The following is a 20,236-nucleotide window of genomic DNA, read 5'->3' as shown; positions in this document are numbered from 1 at the left end:
AACAGTGTTTGAAAGGAACACATTCTGCTTCAGATTTTGCAATCTAAGTATTGTAGAAACCGTACTAAGCAGGAAACTGATGGGAATCACCCCAGACAGCCAGCTGTTTCATGTACTTAAATTTCAAACTGGACAATTAAATAAGCAGAAATCAAAGAGAGAGAATTTTAGAATTACTTCATTTTGACTAAGTTCAGGTGTTGGTGATACAGATTGGTATTAGGGATTTTTATTATAACAGTTGCTGGCAACCTTTGCAAGCTGTGGGATGGAACAACTTGGCTCCTAACATGGTGGCTTCCACGGTGTGTCAGTGGCGGGGCCGTCCCCTGCACGCTGGGGCTGGGCAGCTGGAAGCTGCATCCTCACTGCTTCTGATTCTGTGCCACAGCTGTGGGGGACAGGGAGAGGTGGCTGGGGAGAGCAATGGCAGCATGGACACAACTTCCAGCTCCTTGGCCCAGCTCTCCACCACCAGCTGAAAGCTGTGCCACAACACAGCCAGTGGTGGGAGGCTAGAGTGCAGGGGGGGAAGAAACAGCTGGGGCAAGAGGGCAGCTAAGAGTTGCCCATTTCTGGTGCAGCTCCTTGCTGCTTAGCCCCAGTGCAGGCATAGGCAAAGTCCTGGGCTCTGAAGGGTAGATTCAGTGGCTCCATGGGCTGGATCTAACCTGTGGGCTATATGTTGCTGACCCCTGGATGATATGATTTCTAAGAAAACCACACCCTTTCAAGCTTGGGAGAGGAGAAACAGGACCAGGATGCATTTTATATTTGTTTTGAAAAGGAGGCACTCTGGATCCCAGGCTGAAATCATGCTATCTTTCCCTTGCCTTTACTTGCAATTTTAAATTGAATCAAGTGGGGGAGGCAGGAAGGTAAAACTCCACAATAGATTTGTACAGACACAGTTGACTGCAACTCAGAATACATTCCCTTGACACACAAGGTGAAACAGAATCCATCTAGCTATGAAGGGCTAACAGGACTAAAGAACTTACTTATTTTTTTAGTCACTCAAGTCAGCAGATCCAACTGAAGAGAGAGACTAGCTCTCACACCCTCCAAGCAAGCGGATTCCCTCACCACTTCCGTTCTATTTCTTTCTTATCCCCTACCAACAAACCACAATAAGTGCTCTATTTAAAAGGGCTCCAGGAACCATTAGGCTGATCCCTAAGCAACCACTAGAAGGAAGTGAGCAGCACAGCTGCTTTGTTATAACTGTAATAGTTCAGTTTAACTCAAGGGGGGAAAGTAAAAAAAATAAAAGCACCAGGGGACAACAGAGGTTCCATACTTTGATCTCATTGATGATTTCAGAGGGAAATGGAGCATGATGCTGGCATCCTGGAGGGCAGTCCTTCTTCATCTCTTGTGTATCCTCACTAGGTAAGGAAGGACCCTGGATTTTCAGCATTCGACTGAATGTGGTCCTCACTTCCCTTTTGATCAGTGCTGTAAAGCACAAAAAAGAGAACAGTGGTGGTTAACTCAGATCTTCTCCCCAGGGAGATGGTTCCCAGACATCAAAGCCTGAAGTATTCCTTCTACAACTTCCTCCACTGAGGGGCACCTCAGTGCCAGTACAAGTAAGGAATGTGAAGTTTAGGCTGACACCTGCACTCCAGGTTCCTATGCCTCCTTGTAATCATAAGGACAAAAATGAAAAGGATACTCCAACACAAAGTATGTTGAATCACTATCTAGCCAATCTCTTAGCCCTTTATCAAAAGATTCAGTCAGGGGACAAATTAGTACCACTGTTCAGTACTACTTACATTGGGAACCTGAGCCAGTGCGACTGCACCTGCTTAACCACCAGTTTTAGAGGATCTGTGAACATATTCTGAACCAAGGGAATTTTGTTCCGCATCCAAACTAAAGTTAGTTTAACCTGCTTTAGCAGCAAAGGCTGCTGGGTATTTGTCACAGCTCAGAATCAGCGGCTTCTAGGAAATTCCAAAAGGCCACCAGTGCACTGTGAGACTAACTGAAAGTATCTGAATCCAATCAGCACTAAGCCCATACAAACTAAAATGGCTCTAATTAAATCAATCTTCAGGGCTGCTGAAAACAAATCCAATCCACGTGGTATTTTGCATATGTCGTCAAGATAACTTGTGTGCATGGACCCAAATTATAAGCATCCTGGGGGGACCCAAGCAGTTCTTAGCATTAAAAATGTCTAGACTGTAGCCTGGGTGATGCTCTTGGAGAAAGTGTCCAATATTGTGGGCACCTGCAACCCTGAAGTAACTTAACAGCCTAAAACACCCTATAACATCAACCCAAAACTTGAAAATCAGGCAAGAAAAGAGGAAGTGCATGCTTCTGACAAGTATGCCAGCAAGAGCCTGAACTTCACAATACTAGACCACAGACTTTCCCCTGATCTCAGAAAGGCACCCAACCCCATCCTCAAATGAGGTGCAGTGCTAGTGCAGAAACTAGAGACTGACCTGTGATGTTGGTGGAGAGCCAGGTACATGCCTTTTCAGTAGCCAGCCTCACTGCAATATCCTCTGCACTGCTCAGGACCTTTGGGATGGAAAGCAAGCAGCATTACAGTTAACAACCCTGATGATACTGGGCAAGACAGACAAGAAAATAAAACTTTCTAGGGAAGAGACTTCATTTCAATAAACAACACTCAGAGTAAGCTCACATCTCTCCCCATGATCTCAAAGGGGATAGGATCATGCTCACTGGAAACCAACATCTCAAAATAAAGGGGAAAAAAAAGTACTTTCAGCATCTCCAAGTAAATCCCATTCATTCTGGCAGAATCTGGTACTGGAAAGAGAAGCTTCATTCCAAGAGTTCTAAGACTGAACCCAATCTTAGATGGCTTATTGGGATAAGCCTGTTAGAGGATGTCTGTTTCTGTAGTCCACAACACACAAGGAGTTATGTAGTTAGGATCACATCTGGCCATTTTTGAGTCTCCCTAGCCCACAGGATCAAGTATCAGTCTACAGTGGGCTAACTGGGACAGCCTTTGCCATAAGAACAGAGTGAAGATCAGATTTGCACTTCTGTCCGTAGCAAGACACCTCACCTGTTCTGCCACCACATCACTAATTTAATCACATGAATGTCATATAAATTAATTCTAATTAATATATCACTAATTTCAGGGGCTTGTTAACTCTGAAGTCAAAGACAACAATCACAGAATCACAGAGAAGCAGGGCTGGAAAGGACCTCCAGAGGTCATCTAGTTCAACCTTGCATGAGGCAGGACCATCCCTAACCAAACCATCTTATACAAATCCACTGTCAAACTTATTAGCAAAACTACACAGTCATCCCCAACACAACCACAAGACATAACATCCTAACCTGCCACAGGTAAAGCAGGTGGACCACCATGGTCAATATCCTGCTGCCACAAAGTTCATCAAACTATATTTGAGACATCCAAGGAAGAGGGCCAAACTACCCACTGCAGAGGAAGGCAAGAACCCCACAGTCTCTACTAATTTTACTGTGGGGCAAAATTCCTTCTCAACTCCAGATATGACAATTGGTCCTACCTTGAATGGTGGAGCATATGCAGTAGCAAGAGGGAAAGCAAAAATCTTTTCCAACCCTACATGGAAACTAGCAAAGCCTAGAAGCATGGGAAATATCTACAGTAGAGCATAGGCATAGACTCCTACATCATCCCTGACCAATGCTTATCCAGCCTCTTCTTGAATATCTCCAATGATGGAGACTCCACAACTTCTCTAGGCAGTCTATTCCACTGCCTCACTATTGTAATAATGACAAAGTTTTTCATGATATCCAATCTAAACTTTACTACAATTTTAAGCCCTTGATCTGTGTCCTGCTCTCTGAAGCAAGAGAGAAAAGGTGTTTTTTCCCTTTATGGCAGCCCTTTAGAAAATTGAGGACTGCTATTGTGTCCCGTCTTAAGTACCTTTTCTGTACGCTGTATATACCTACACTTCCTTCAACTTTTCCTCATGACTTGCCTTCCAAGCCTTTTATCATTATTGTTGACTCTCTCTCTCTAACTTTTCCATGTCCTCTTTAAAATGTAGAGCCCAAAACTGTACACAGTACTCTAGATGAGTCCTAACCAGTACCAAGTAAAGAAGCACTATCACCTCCCAGGTCTTGCATTTCATATTTGTGCTGATGCAAAAAACACACTTACCCTTTTCTACAGCTACATCACACTGCAGACTCATACCGAGTCTGTGATCTACCAGGACTACCAGATCCTTCTCTGTAGTGCTGCTATCCAGCCAGGTGCCACACAGTTTGTATGTGCAAACAGTAAACTATTTTGCTGTTAACACATTTTGCAGAAATATGCCAAAATGACCTGATGAGAATAGTGTTCTGAACCCTTCCTCCAGTTCCAAATGATTTTAGGTCACTGTGTCCATAGATCATATCACTGAAGTTTACAAGTGGCAACAATAGATATACAAGGATATTAATCAGGACCTGAAGTCAAGGCCTTTGATAAACGTGGTACATACAGCTGCAGACGTCTCTTCTGGCAGAAGAACTCTCACAGCTTCAGGACCTTTCTTCCTGCAAAATCTGCAAACAAAAAAGTGACAAAGAATGTGTACTGCAGTGTCAAGGCTCTACAGTGATAGTCAGGGACATTTATTCCTCACGGACTTCTATATGTTCCATTATGCTTCACTACCTGGGACAGCAAAGCAACGCCAAGACTCAAGGTAGGCAAGAACCATGTAAGCAAGACTGAATTCCAAGCAGCTGACCTAACACTACTCAAAATTCTTTCCTTCCCTTCCCAGAAAAGGGAAAAGTACAAGAAATAGAGCCAAGGCACACTGTTCCACACATCCTCTACAACCCACTCCCATATGTAAGTGCAGGGGTGGGCAAAATACAGCCTGCGGCTGGATCTGTCCCGCCAGCTGATTGGATCTGGCCCACAGGTGGGTACCCACCAATTAAGTGCATCTGGCCTGATGGGCAGCTGCCCACCCTGTGCTCTGCATGGGGCCGAGTCCTGCCCCCTCCCACCTGGCAGTGCATGCTGCGCTCCCATCCTTCCCCACCAGAGGGCCCCAGCCACGGTCAGCAGGCACAGCTTCTAGGCAAGGCTGCCACTGTTGCAGCTGCCCAGGGAACTGCTGGACACTCCTGGGCTCCAGCAAATCCTCCTCCTGTCCCTGCTGAAGCACTCAGGCAGCAGGTAGGGAGGGGAAGCTGCAGTGTTCAAGGGAGCGGGGGGGCAGCTCGCTTTGGTCCTGTTCATGAATGGCTGGGCGGGAGAGAACATGGATGGAAGGATGGGGTGTGAAGAAGCTCGGCTGCTCACAAAACCCTGCTGGGCAGGCATGGGGACAAGCAGGTGGGGCAGGAGCAGCAGCAGCAAGCAAACATGGGCTTGGTTGCAGATCTGCCAGGCAGGCATGGGACAGGCAGCAGCAGCGGCAGGAGCCACCAGTGCAGGCTCAGCAGCAACCCAGATGGGCAGGTGTGAACAAACAGCAAGAGAGCCAGAGATGCCAGGAGCAGCTCCCCACCCCCAACTCTTCCTAGGGGGCTCACCTTGCTGCCCGCTGGTGGCAGTCTATTTCATTGTTAGGGTGGCTAGGATCTGGAACCAACTCCTAGGGAAATGGTCTTCACTCCTACCTTGGGTTAATTCAAAAAGAGGTTGGATGAACACCTGTCTGGGGTCGTGTGATCCCAGCGTGTGCTCTGGCCAGTGGCGGGGGGGTCAGACTAGATGATCTATTTAGGTCCCTTCTGACCACTAACTACTATGAAACCATCCCAACGCACAGGAAGACTAGCAAGTATGGCAAAAGACCAGCTTGGCTTAGCAGTAAACTAGATGACAAAAAGGAAGCTTATAAGAAGTGGAAATTTGGACAAATAACTAGGGAGGAATATAATAGCATTGTTTCGGCATGCAGGGATGAAGTCAGGAAGGCCAAAGCACAATTGGAGTTGCAGCAATTGGGTAACAAGAAGGGTTTCTACAAGTATGGTCGGTAGCAAGAGGAGGATCAGAGAAAGTGTGGGTCCCTTACAGAACGGGGGAAGCAACCTTGTGATAGAAAACGGAGAAAAGGCTGAAGTGCTCAATGCCTTATTCATCTCAGTCTTCACAGGCAAGGTCCGCTTCCAGACTACTGCACCGGGCAGCACAGCCTGGGGAGGAGGTAAAAGAACAGGTTAGGGACTATTGAGAAAAGCTGGACATATACAAGTCCAAGGACAGGATAGTATGCACCCAAGGGTACTTAGGGAGTTGGCTGATGAGATTGCAGAACCAGTGGCCATAATCTTTGAAAACTCATGGCTATCAGAAAAGGTGCTGGATGACTGGAAAAGGGCAAACATAGTGCCCATATTTAAGAAAGGGAAAAAAGGCTGATCCAGGGAACTACAGACTGGTCAGCCTCACCTCAGGTCCTGGAAAAATCATGGAGCAGATCCTCAAGGAATCAATTTCTAAGCACCTGGAGGAGAAGAAGGGAATTAGGAACCTGGATTCACTAAGGGCAAGTCATGCCTGACCAACCTGATTGCCTTCAGTGATGAGGTGACTGGCTCTGTGGATGCAGGGAGACCAGTGGATGTGGTATACCTTGATTTTAGCAAGGTTTTTGATATGGTCTCCCACAACATTCTTGTAGGGAAGTTAAGGAAGTACGGGCTGGATGAATGCACTGTCAGGTGGACAGAAAACTGGCTGAAGCATCAGGCTCAGGGGGTAGTAATCAATAGTTCAATGTCTGATTGGTAGCTGGTATCAAATGGAGTGCTGCAGGGGTCAGTTTTGTTCAATTTAATCATTAACGACCTGGAAGATGGCAGAGTGCACCCTCAGTAAGTTTTCAGATAACACCATGCTGGGGGGAGCAATAGATACACTGGAGGGTAGGGCTAGGATTCAGAGTGACCTGGACAAATTGGAGGATTGGGCCAAAAAAATCTCATGAGGTTCAACAAGGATGAGTGCAAAGTCCTGCACTTAGGACAGAACAATCTCATGCACCAATACAGGCTGGGGGGCTGACTGGCTGGGCAGCAGCTCTGCAGAAAAGGATAGTGGACAGTAGCTGAATATGAGCCAGAGGTGTGCCCTTGTTGCAACAGAGGATAACAGCATACTGGGCTGCATTGGTAGGTGTGTTGCCAGCAGGTCAAAAAAGTGATTATTCCCCTCTATTCAGCACTGGTGAGGCCACATCTGGAGTACTGTGTCCAGTTTTGGGCTCCCCACTACAGAAAGGATGTAGACAAGTTGGAGAGTCCAGAGGAGGGCAACAAAAGTAGGAGGGGGCTGAGGGACATGACTTATGAGGAGAGGCTGAGGGAACTGGGCTTGTTTAGTCTAGAGAAGAGGAGACAGAGGGGATTTAATAGCAACCTACAACCACCTGAAGGGAGGTTCAAAAGAGGATGGAGCTAGACTGTTCTCAGTGGTGGAAGATTTCATAGATTTCATAGACACTAGGACTGGAAGGGACCTCGGAAGATCATCAAGTCCAGCCCCCTTGCCCCAGGGGCAGGAAGTCAGCTGGGGTCATAGGATCTCAGCAAGAAAAACATCTGGGTTTCTCTTGAAGGCATTCAAAGCAGGTGCTTGAACTACCTCCGGTGGCAGGCTGTTCCAGACCTTGGGGGCTCGGACAGTAAAGAAGTTCTTCCTTATGTCCAGCCTGAAACGGTCTTGCAGGAGTTTATAACAGAATAAAGAGCAACGGTCTCAAGTTGCAGCAAGGGAAGTTTCAGTTAGATATTAGGAAGAATTGTCTTACTAGGAGGGTTGTAAAACACTGGAACAGATTACCTAGAGAGATGGTAGAATCTCCATCCTTGGAGGTTTTCAAGACCTAGCTAGACTGAGATGATCTAGTTGGGGCTGGTCCTGCTCTAAGTAGGTAGTTGGACAAGATGACCTCCTGAGGTCCCTTCCAAACCTCATTTTCTCTGATCCTATGATCCACACACGCCCCCAACATGCTACATGCCCCATAAAATACAAGCAAGCCCCTCCCCTCCCAAAAGGGGAACTTCCCTGGGCAAGGCAAGAGACTTCCAGTAGCAAAGGTCAGGGATTAGGGGCAGGGAACCTGTCAAGGGGAGGGGCTACCCTTACAGCCCTCCATACCTCACCAAAACTTGTTAAGCGGCCTTCTTACCCACCCCTAAGAGGCATTAGAAAGTCAGCAGGGAAACAGCTTCAGTTACAATTGCAGTTAAGTATCAGTCCTGAGTCAAATCAGAGGCTGGTGTTTGAAAGTACTGAAGTGGTTGGTGGCACCTCAGGTGTCACAAGACAAAGCCAGCACAGCACTAAGAAATGCACAGCAAAAAGGAAGATGAGAAATGATTAGTTCAAGTAGCTTTTCCTTCTTACTCTCTGCCTTTGAGGAAAGCCTGTGCCCCTTCTTCATAAAGCTGAGTGCACACCTCATCTAGCAGTTTGTCATGATTAGTATTGTCCTCCTTCACTTTTTCCTGCAGCATGACCTCTGCCCTTTTGACAAGCTCTGCTACCAGAGTGGCCCTGGAAAAAAAACAGTGTGATGGCAGATTGAACAAGTCTGAAATAGAAACATGCAACCTGTTTTGAACCCTTTCATCCCCATTTTACTTTAGAGCATGAAAGAAACAGAACATTTTGGTTAAAAAGAACCAGCCACGTGATATTTTGCTAATCTAACTATTCTGCATCGCCAAAGTTTCACCATCCCCAACCTCTTCAAGTTCACTGGAATTCAGTACCATGAAGTGTGCTTGAAGCAAAAACATTAATGAGACTCAAAAGGGACTGGGCTTTTATATCAATAACAAAAACTTTCAATTGGATAAGTATGACACATTCTAGGTAGCATATTCAGCCGTGTTTCAGGTGTAAAGGCAATTTCTAATTATTAGCGTTTAGGATGAGATTTGTTGCGAGAGACATTATCACACATTTGTCTAGAATGCAAGGTTGCTTGTACCAGCATCAGATGCTGGCCACTATCAGAGATAGGACACTGGATAAGAGACTGCAAGTCTGACTTAATACAGAAGTGCCTATACCATATGCTGACTCATATGGTTTTAGGTGCATGTAACCCAGAGTGAAAAGGGAAGCAGCTTTCTCCAGAAGATGCTAATAGAAACACACTTAACAAAATGTCTTTCTGCCCCAACTTTTTTATTTTTGCTTTGGTAATACTGGGAAAACTAATGTAGACAGGGCTTCAGACAGCCACGAGCATCTTGCCAACACTAGTGTAGCACGCTTGCCTTTCAGAGCTTGGGTTGAGTTCCAGGCTTGAGATTTTCCTGTTTTGATTGGTGGAGCCCATCCACCAATCAGGAGGCAGCAAGAGGAGTTAAGTCATGCCCCTTTTCTGAGGGGAGGGGGAGAAGAGCTCTCCCAGACCTGATTGTTGACTGCAACACTGTCAGGTCCGGAAGACTTCAGGGGCGGAGCCCTGGAAGAGCATAAAAGGAGCTGCGTGCCCAGCACGGGGGGACAGAGGGAAGAGCGGGGTTTAGAAGAGCTGAGGAGAGTGGCTCAGCAGGGCAAAGCAACAGCCCAGAAGCGCCCCTGAAGACTTCCATCGGTGGGGAACGGCGGACGGCTCCAGCGGCTAGGCTCTTGGTGTGCAGCACGGCACACAGACCCTGGGAGCTGCGTGAGGTGGCCCAGGTCTGCAACCTCTGGCATGCGGCCAGAGACAGTGCACAGGCCAGTGCACGGAGCAGGATCTTTGGAGCGCTTGGGCGGTTCAGGTCTCCAACCCCCTGCATGATGTTGGGAGCTCAGTGCAGGAGGTGCTGCACGGAGGGTCCGGGAGCAGACCAAATCCGGTGCTGCACGAGATGACCCGGGCCACCAACCCATAGCAAAAGGTTGAGTCCAGGGAGCCAGATGGTGCTTGGACTACTGAGTCAGCAGACAGGGCCGAGCCAGAGGCCCCAGAAGCCCTGCATAGTGGTGCCCAGTTCCAGGGAACAGCAACCCCCTGAAGCCCACCACAGGTGAGAGAGCAGCTTGGCGCAGATGACGAGGGCCACCCTCCACGCCTGGGAACTGTGAGTTGCAGGGAAAAAGGATTCCCACAGGGCAGAGGGAGTCCCCCCTTGTTAGTTAAGGGCTCCTGAAAGTGGAGGTCCCACTGGGAGGGCCCCCCCTGAAGTTACCAGCTTCCTTGAAGGGATTGGGAAAAAGCCCCAGGGCACTGGGGTTTCCCCATGGGATTAAGTTTATCTTGGAGGTTCCTGTGCCATAAGTGGTGTAATGTCGTGCCTTATATTTTGTGAACTCTCATGTTTGTAAATTAGTAAATGAGCAGAATCCTAGGGCTCTGCTGGGACCCCCCATTTTATCTTTTGTTTATTTGTATTTATTTATGGCTTATTTATTGTTCACCTGTACTTATCTATAGTTTATCTGTTGGCTATCTATGTTTACTTTGGGGTTTATCCGTTTCAGATCAGATACTTACCCGTGATGTACTTGTATCTGGAGCACTGGTATAAGGTTTTATAGCATTTACCCAGAGGGTATTGTTTATGTTGTTTGTTTAGATATCACATATATTAGTGTACATATGTTTATATCCATGTTTCTTTTCCTTGTAATAAGGTACGTAAACGAATCTGTATATAGTTAAGTCCCCTGACTGTCCTGGCCTGCTTCTTTAGGGATGGAGGGAAACTAAGCAGCCTGCAGTTCCCCTACGGCACACCTGCCAGCTAACAATTCCCTTCAATTGGAGAAGGGGAGTATATACCCAAGTACACCTGGGCTACGGTAGCATTCACATTACTGTTACCACCAAGACTGGTAACAGGAGACTCAGTTTAGCGTAGACAAAGCATTACAACTGTGTAGGAATATACCAGCTAACATGGTCTACGCGAAAGGAAACTGAATCATTTCTGACTCCATCAAGCAGGGAGGAAGAAGCTTCAGGGCAGGATTATCTCTGCTTTTTGCAATGGGATTCTTGCCCATGAGTGGGACTCCTAGGAGAGATAATTTCTGCTAGCTGTGTCTGAAGAGTCTGCCTGAGCTGCTGAGCTGTGGTGTCCAGATTTACAAAGCCATCTGCCTAGAATCTGAGAACTTAAATGGTTGAAGTTCCAACTCAGTCATCTGGGAATTACTGTTACCACCCCTGCTACAACTACAGACATGGCATCAAGGCAAAATTAAGCAAGTTGTGTTCACAACACAGGACATGGGAGTCACCCAAAACATGTTCCGTAACTCGCTCAAGTTTTAAGATACCTGTAAAGATATCCACAGTAGGGAGTGCAAGGACTTAATCATCTACAGAGGTCAGAGGATGGTGGGAAGGAGACAGCAACAGCACAAATCTCTAACAGACAGGCCTTTTTTGTTCTACTTATTACTACTACTACAAATCCCCTTCCATCCAAGGCAAATGGCACCATTTTCACAAGCTTAAATGAGAATTCTACAAAGACTAGATTAGTCCAGAATGACTTAAAGCCTTTAGCATCAATCAAATTTAGACTGCACACAGTCTAGTAGGGAGGCCAGGACAATAGTTCCCCAAGCAACTGAAAACCCAAGTCTGGCCTCTAAGAATTAAAACCAGATAGGAAGAAAGCATTTTTCAGAGATATGTGCCCAAGCACTTACTTGATATGCTTAACACAGTTGGATCCCACCCTCTCTGCCACAAATTCCACTGTTCTCCGCAGTGATGGGGGCTGATTGTGGAAGAAGGCCTGCTCCAGCTCTGCCTGTTCAGGAGGAAGAGCAAGAGCTATGAAGAGACCAGGACTCTCTACAGAGATGATCTTCTCTACACAGAAACAGACCTGAAATTTAATTCTGTGTACAATGCACAACAGGGCCTAAGGCCCACAGTCTCTACCAAGCATTTTGCTATTACAACCTTTGGTAATACCTGTAAAATACCTATGCCCAATTTTATGCTCACCATTTAGTGCACAGTTTATAGATTTTGTCTTGTGAGAAGGTGTAAAAAAATAGGCGACTGGTAAAAGGAGGAAGAAAGGAATGTGGCTATTTCTCCATTCAAAAGGCAGCACCTTTTCACACCAGGCTACTGTAAGACTTAATGAGCTCCTTTTAATGAGCCGTTCAAAAGGAGTGCTGCTTTCTGAGGTAAAAGATACCCTTTAATTACAGGATGGACACCACTGCACACTCACAGAATACTTAAGCTTTCAAGGGACAGTTACAGTGGAATCAGAGCAAAGGGAAAGAAAGTCAGGGCTATCGGCTAAAGAAGAGCAAGGAAGAAAAGATATGGATGGGGCAGAAGGAATCATCTGTGGGTTCAAGAGTTAAGCATATACAAAAGACTCGCAGGGACATGTATTCATGTTCTCTGCAATTTAGTGCTCATACAACATCACAGAATTTAACAGCTTCCTCTTCTAGCTGTTAAACAAGAGAACCCCTGCTGTCTAAGCCTGTGTTTTTCTTTCCATAGTTTCAGACCATCACTGTGCATCTTGCCATCTTATGAACACTCCCTCCTTTTGTGACTCCACTGTGAAAAAGCCATGACTATGCTCAGAGCATTCTCACTATGTGGTAACAGAGAACAGGCATCTGTCTTGGGCAAGCAGCCAGCACGCTGCCCCTCCCTGTTTACCTACCTGCAGTTTCTGCTGTGTGACAGAAGGTTTGGGTGCCAAGGACTCTGCAGCTGTTGGGGTTATTTTTCTTATAAAGCCACCATTCTTTGCTCCACTGCCTGCCACAAAGGAGGCCAGCAGCTTCCGCAGCTCACCTGTAAAAAGAAACAGGTGTGAATAGCCTTCTGACATACAAAGTCAGAACTACAGGGTAATAGATCCAGACAGGCAGAAAAAGTCAAGTTGTCAAGTAATTAGGTTCCCAATCTACAGCAAGCTCTGTAAAACCCCAACTTTAGTAAAAGTGGACAACAGTAAAAGTTGGAAGCAGGGAGAGGCTGCACAATTCCAGTATATCCCAGAGGAAGGCCAGACAGAAGCTTCCTACCCTTGTAGGCAGCAGAGGACAGGAAAACAGAAAATTCTTCCTATCACTCAACAGCGACCCATAAAAAGAATTACAAAGCAGTGGCTTTGAAGGTTCCCAGCCTAATGGTTCATCAAATGGTGGGATGAAAGTGGCAGCTATGCAAGATCCACCATGGTGGTGGGAGCAGAGAGCTCCAACAGGGCTACAAAGAAAATGCCAGGGATTGAGGACAGCAAAAGGGATTTCAAGTCCTTCTGCATGAAAGATTCATCAGCAGTTGGAGTCACTGGACCAACATACAACTTTCTCTACAGCCAGATCCACAAGCACAATACAGCCTCAGGAAGTGAGGCGCTTCCCCTTCAGTTTAAAGTATTTGCTTCCAAACTAACCCTAGCTCTTCACATTGGCCAAATGGCCATCCTCCACCACGCCAGGTCCTAATGGCCTTTCAGTAACTATCAGTTTGGGGATTAAGCTACCTTCTTCATCCAAACCCTTCCTCCTTTGACACACAGTATAGGGAAATCTGGCATTCAAGTTTCCTTCCATGGTAGAGAACCAAGGTCCCCGTCTCCCTGCATATCATTCACATTGCAAAGGCAGGACAGCCAATCCACAGCCTCCTTCTCCCCTTTCAAAGGATCGTAGAAAATTAGGGTTGGAAGGGACCATCCCCAACTATATCATCCCAGCCACGGCTTTGTCTACCTGGGTCTTAAGAACCTCCAAGGATGGAGATGCTACAACTTCTCCAGGTAGCCTGTTCCAGTGCTTTACTACTTTCCTAATGAGAAAGTCTTTCCTCATATTTAACCTGAACATTCCTTGCTGCAACAAATACTGTTGCAGATACTTATGTCTTTTTCTCCACAACTTGATTTGTCACCAAGATCAGCGATATGACTGAGGTTCAAAGTGGATGGGGATGAGAAAGAAAAGTGATTCAAGGACTCACAGTACCAAAAAGGGCTGGGATAAACATCTATAAAATACTCACCAAGATATGGACAGCAGGTATAAAGTAACTGCTGATCCACCAAAGTTGCAGAATCCTGGCAAATGAAGAAAAGGAGGGTTGAAGGACAGCTGCAAAAGGAACATCATCTTTAGAAGATCAGAAATCTTATGCATCTCACAGATATCTCAAGGCACTTCAAAAGAAATAATGCAGCCAAGTTAAATTCCAAATCAAGTGCTTTTGAAGCAAAACAAACTCTAAAACCTAAGGACCCAATTGTGCCTGGAGATGCATCATAAACAGCTCTGCATTTCAGAGACTTGGTATTGCATGACCTTTAGTTATAAACAACTCCAGACTCAGCTGAGAGCATAAGTCTGTCAAAAGAGAAAAAGAAACTCCAGTATAGGAATGCCACCCTGCCAGCAATGACTGGGCAAGAGTTGATATGGGAAAGAGGATAAACAGGACATGGCCCACACAAAGAATTACAGCTCCATGGATACTTCCATCATGATTCAGTCAAGCCTCTCAGGACAGAGGACTACTGAGTGATGGGGCCCCATTGTTATGTCTTAGCCAGAAAATATGGGGATTAAGGGGGAAACTTCAGGTTTTGTCAGTGTAGGTGGTATATATTGAACACATTTTGAAAAGGCTGAAGTTCATAACTACTTCCTCCCCACTGCTGGAAAAGCAACTGGCACTTGCTTAATAACAGGATGCACATACATGCTGGCTAGCATGTTCATCTTGATTCTGGGAGAAGGAGCATGCACCTTCTCTGGTGGAAACAACATTAACCCCTAATGCTGTGACAGGTTAGAAGCTCCCTCAAATGCAGGCAAGGGGAAGGGAGGAGACCTGCCAAATACTCCACATGTTTGCAGTACTTTTACTCTGAACGGGTTTTTTTTGTCTTGAAGCTACTGCTCTTTTTATCATGCCCAACAATAAGACCTTGCACCCACTGCCGTGTGAGAACTGTCTGCTAACAGGGGAGCACGGGAAGATCAGTCATTACCAGAGTACAGGGAGGAACAGAGTGTGCTGGGGGTAGGGCACAAATGCAGTGGCTATGGGTCATTGTCCCTGAGAAGAGGGTAGAGGTGAAACCAATCACTAGGAGGAAATTGGAAGAGGCTACTAGGTGTCAGTTTGAGGGTAATGACACTGAAGTCATCACTTTAACTATACCTTACTGATAAGCTTTGAAATAGCTTGTGTGCTGGAGAGAGTTTTTCAGAAAACCTCAATAAAGTCAAATACATCAAGGAGTTCCTGATTAATTTATTTTCCCATACCCTCAGATACTCTGGGTTAAGTGTAGCAAAGGTCCTTTTATAATCAATCTAAATTCAAGCAGTTTCACCCCTGATGGAACTTGAACCCACAGCCCCTGGCTCCAGAAACCAGTGCCTGAGAATAGGGCTATGATTCAGAATGACCCTGATAAATTAAAGAAATGGTATGAAATGAATCAAATGAAATTCAACATGAAGTGCAAAGTCCTGCACTTGGCACAGAATAATGGCATGTACAAATACAGACTGCGGAATGACTGATTAGGCTACAGTACTACAAAGAAGGATCTATGCATTACAGTGAACCATAAGCTGAACATAAGCCAACAGTGTCCTCTTGCTGCAAAAAAGCCAGCAGGATGCTAGGTTGCATTAACAGGAGTGTCACTTGCAAATCAAGGGAAGTGATTCTTCCACTCTATTCAGCGTTGGCAAGACCTCACCTGGAGCAGTGTCCAGTTTTGGGTCCCACAGTTCAAGAAAGATGTGGACAGACTGGAAAGAGTCCAGTAGTGACTAAAAAAAAACATTAGACAACAGGGAAATATGCCAGAAGAACTGGATTATTTTTTTGGAGAAGAGAAAACAAAGGAGGGTAACAGACTTCAAATACCTGTAGGGTTGTTATATGGAGGATGAGATAGGAGTTGATCCCCAATACAGATTTACTTGAGTTCTCTATATTCTGTTCCTGCTCTGTTCATCATTCCTAGCATTATGAAACAAGCTGTAACTCTGGACTGAGGATATGCTTGCAGCAACACCTCATCATATTCCAGCAACACCTCATGTCTGCAAAACACCATCTCATTACAGGTGGTGCATGCTTTTTCCAGTTAGTGTCATTCTGGCAGTGCACCAAAGAACCTCTGAGGTCTAGTCTGCAGTGCAGTCTGACTGCTCAAGCAAACTGCAGCTTTATATAGTCTCCATATTCATCACATCTGTACTGAACACAAATCGTTGCATACAATGCTGCAATCTACAGGCTTCACTTGCCCTGAAATCTTCCTTGCTGGTGCCATGAAACTGCAAATATCAAAGCAGTTAGTTTCATGCCAGCTTACCAAGGCCTGAGCAGATGACATGGTATCCATCATCAATCCATCCTGTCTGACTTCACTGGTAAAGAACAGCTCCTCTGGGACAGAGGGGATCTGGAACAGAAACTATGAAGAATTATCATTCCATCAGGCGACTAAAACACCCATCTCAAAAACAGTAGTCAGAGAAGATTTTCCACTTTTAAAAAATTATATAGAACCTGGCACACTGAGGACCTTCTATTCTCCTATATTTGTCACCCCCCACCACCTCAACCCTCAAGGCCACATGTAGCATCTTTCCACATTTCCCAGCCACTCCAGCTTCCCCACACTTGGAGTCTTTAATTTATATTTATCTCCAGCAAACTTAAAGAAATAGTCTAATCAAGACATGATTCTCCCAGGTGAAAATGCATGGGAGTCTCCTTCCTCCTCTTATCTTTATTCAGCCAAAGAGGTCTTCTGTTGATTAAAGCAAGGCACTGCAACTTTCCTGCAGCATTTAATACAGTAAATTTTCAGTACGAGACTACTTCCCACTTTAGTGGGAATTAACTGGGAAGTTTTGTCCTTAAGGAAAAGCACCTTAAGGATGAAAACTAGAAGGTTTTACAGAAATTAATTATGGGATGTATTTGACAGTGAAATCTTCTACAAAAGAGTTCTAGGGGGAAAAACATACAGGATGCAGAGCAGACGTATAATTCAAATTACAGCATGTTTGATACTGTGCAAAAGATTTTGGTTCTTTTTATTTTGTCACATTTTACTATTTTTACCTCATTTTGAGATCTAACCATCATTTTCTACTGAATTCAGTACAGCTGCACCTTCAGAGCTCAGCCAGTTACAATCTCTAGGCACTATACCTGAAAAAGCCAACCCAACACTGCAAGGATCAACAGCTTGTTTAGGAAACTCATCTCCTTATCTTCAGAGGGTACCATGGACCTGCCATACAGAGAGAGTAGTGGAAAACAGAGTTAAACTGCAGCTACTTTATTTTAAAAAGGTATGTCCAGTAACACTATAACTTCTTTCAAGGTTCTCTGTTGTTCTGACTTGTCCTCTAACTAGTCTACTTTAGCCATTATGGAAGTATTTCTCATTCTCTGTGTAGGTGCGCACATGTCTATCTGTATATTGTACTGTGCATTTGAACTGAAGCAGCCAGAGTTTGGTGGCATCTATTTTTCTGGAACAAACAAAATAGGAGTATCTGAGCAATGGGAAAACATTGTGGTGGAGCTTAATCTCAGGGTTGAATTCTGCAGTTACAAGGGCACAGCACTTTGCAAGTGATTTGGGGAAATGCATTTTTGTAAGGGGGAGGGGTTGATAAAAAATGCATCTTTTAACCCCTTCAGCTTGGGATGGACATTTCAGGTATGCGAGTTTCTTATGGCTTACCATATTTACTCAAATAGAAGACAAAGTTTTTCGCCCCTCACCTTACATTCACATACAAGGAAGCCTCACTAAACACACTGTATCATTAAACTGCTACTAAAAGCAGCATGTACTCAGTAATGGAAGCCAACTATGAAGTTGATTAAAATGCAGCTAACACTGAGCATGACTACAAAACACATGACCCATATTGGGTAAACTTTTCTTTTTTAATTACTATTATATATTTTGTGTTCCAAGTCAAATTCGCCAAATCAGTTCCAAATCATATCAATTGAGCAGAACTCAATCTTTCCAAAAACCGTATCAACTGAGCAGGCAGAACACAATTGTCCTAAACACCATGTATGGCGCTATAAATGGCGAGCATCCTTCGCCCCAGGCTCTCACCCTTGGATTTCAGAAACTCCCAAATCCACTGGCAGGCATCCTACATGCAGGCCGAAGCCCGGAGGTCTTGGAATTCCAATGCCACAGCAAACATACCAGGTTAGTAGTACAGCCCATCTGAATAAGATATATGGTAGTTATATATGTGCTAAGTCCTCCTCAGTGTGAACTATGTTTTTCAGTCATGGTGAGCCATTATACTGAATACATTTAAACTTCCTCTTCACTCCCACTGAGCTATACCTTTCTTTCCTATTTCCAATGAGTCCTGTTTTTTAACCAGCCATAAATGTCTAGGAAACATCACTGAATAGGCCCTTACACAACTTACCCAGAATCCCTCTGTCACCTCCTCTCTCAGCCTGTCACGTATGATTAGCGTGGCCCTACCCTCCAAGAGCTGGAACCAGATCAAGTTGCCCTGTGCCTCATCTATACAAAAAATTTTGGAGCACCCTAGGACTTGTGACAAGAGAACCTGGTTCCAGTCACGAGCAGGGGCTAATTAACCCCCACAAAAGATCTATGTGCTATCTGGAGTACAAATGCACACTGGGCAGTACTGAGCTGTGGGGTCACAATGGCATGAAACACTGTCATCTCTGTTGCAGCACAACCCAATGACCTATATGGTAAATCACAAGCCTTTTGGCTTTGAACTAATGTCATTCATAGTTTGTACTACATGCAAGTAGGTATAGAAATGCTGCTTAAAAGTGTTTATGGAGTACTTGTGCTAAAAATTGCAGCAGTTTCAAAAGAGTTAAACTGCATCAATTCTGAATGAACAAAGTCTATACCTGTAGTAATTTCCCTATATGAAAGTTACTGCAGGTATGTTTATTTCTAACAATGTTTTCAAATTTGCTTCTCACTGGCATATGCTCAGGGGCAGCAGGGTCTGACAATAAGGAAGGGACTGCAGAGGGGAGAAGTTGGGGGAAAGGGGGCAGAGGACAAGGGGGCTACCTGACCCTCCAGATTTATTTTCTCCTGCTGTAGCAGTGGGAAAGGGACAAATTCAAGGCAAACCTGCAATAATTAGATTCTATACTTGGAAAATTGTAACAAATTTATAAATATTCCATATACAGAATCTAGTTATGGGTGGGGGAAGGACGTCTAATTCAGGGTCATCTTATATTTCACTAAATATGGTAACATACAGACACAAAATTGAGTTTTATAACATTCCCACCTGATGTCCAGTTTCTCACAAATTGTCTTGGAAGAAAAGCAGGATGCAATTAATCCCAATGAAGACATTCTCAAGAATGATGCAGGTATTCTTCCATGGGCTTACCTGTACACTTGCAGCAAGAGGGAAAATACTGTCCCATAGTAGTCAAGAAAAGGAGCAATATGATCTACGAGGGAGAGGAACTCCACAATCCAAGGTATAGTGAGGATAGTACGCCGGCCCTGGATAGCTCGCTGCAGGAGTTTCAATACATCCAGTACAGGTAGGCTCTTGATGGGCAAAACATTTAAAATCAATTTGAGATACGGAAAGTTGGCTTCAAACTAACTTTTCTTAAAGTTCCATATCTACACTATGGCCTTTCTTTTAACGTAATTTAATTCTTTGTCCAGTTAAGTGGTTATGTACCAGATATTGCAAACAATATCCTTCAGTGGCTAGAGGTTCAGCCATTAACAGCTACAAGATGCCTCAGTATAGTGCTGAGAAGGATGAATCCTGACTAAACACATAAGCAGGGGGAGAAAATATTATTTGGGGGGGGCTGGGCGGTGCAGGGCATTCCTGCCTAGCCCCCATCCCTCCCTCCCTCCGGGTCATTGCAGGGGCTGGCGCATGCTGCTGGTGGCGCAGCAGCGGCAGAGTGCACAGCAGGAGCACTGCGTGCAGCACTGCAACAGTGGCGCTGTTGCCAGCTGCTGCAAAATTAGTCTCGAGGAGTAGGGGGACTAAGTCCCGTTAGCCCTGGCCTTCCGCCTGCTATGACTAGACAGCAGACCATCTGGGTTCAGTTCCTGGTGTCCTGGACAGCAAAAAGTGATTTGCATTCAGTGCAATACACTAGTAGCAGGGTTTTGAATGCTGAGCTGAGATACTCTTTGAAACATTTTTGAGGGCCACACCTTACATACACAGTCTTTCCAGTAGAATTGAAGTGATGTTGTATCTTAT

General features: G+C 45.2%; 1 protein-coding gene across 7 annotated transcripts in view; it reads right to left on the bottom strand.

Moving 5' to 3' along the window:
• The window catches only part of CDAN1 (codanin 1), a 67,492-nt gene that overhangs the window by 9,567 nt on the left and 37,689 nt on the right, over positions 1–20,236 (bottom strand). For 3 of the 7 annotated variants that reach the window (XM_019496588.2, XM_059722947.1, XM_019496590.2), the window contains 11 exons: positions 19,388–19,554; positions 18,085–18,201; positions 17,154–17,235; positions 16,306–16,407; positions 13,974–14,028; positions 12,625–12,758; positions 11,633–11,736; positions 8,378–8,527; positions 4,500–4,563; positions 2,463–2,541; positions 1,301–1,458 (listed from right to left, as the gene is read on the bottom strand). In XM_019496588.2, the coding sequence (XP_019352133.1) occupies positions 1,301–1,458; positions 2,463–2,541; positions 4,500–4,563; positions 8,378–8,527; positions 11,633–11,736; positions 12,625–12,758; positions 13,974–14,028; positions 16,306–16,407; positions 17,154–17,235; positions 18,085–18,201; positions 19,388–19,554 (1,212 nt within the window). Of the gene's footprint in view, positions 1–1,300; positions 1,459–2,462; positions 2,542–4,464; positions 4,564–8,377; positions 8,528–11,632; positions 11,737–12,624; positions 12,759–13,973; positions 14,029–16,305; positions 16,408–17,153; positions 17,236–18,084; positions 18,202–19,387; positions 19,555–20,236 lie in introns of those variants that run through there. The other 4 variants (XM_019496589.2, XM_019496591.2, XM_014595526.3 and 1 more) reach the window with 4 other exon arrangements.

The sequence above is a fragment of the Alligator mississippiensis genome, chromosome 2 (genome assembly GCF_030867095.1).
Source record: "Alligator mississippiensis isolate rAllMis1 chromosome 2, rAllMis1, whole genome shotgun sequence".
NCBI classification, from domain to species: domain Eukaryota; kingdom Metazoa; phylum Chordata; order Crocodylia; family Alligatoridae; genus Alligator; species Alligator mississippiensis.
The sequence above is the reverse complement of the archived record's forward strand: the minus strand, read 5'-3'. Positions and strand labels throughout refer to the sequence as shown.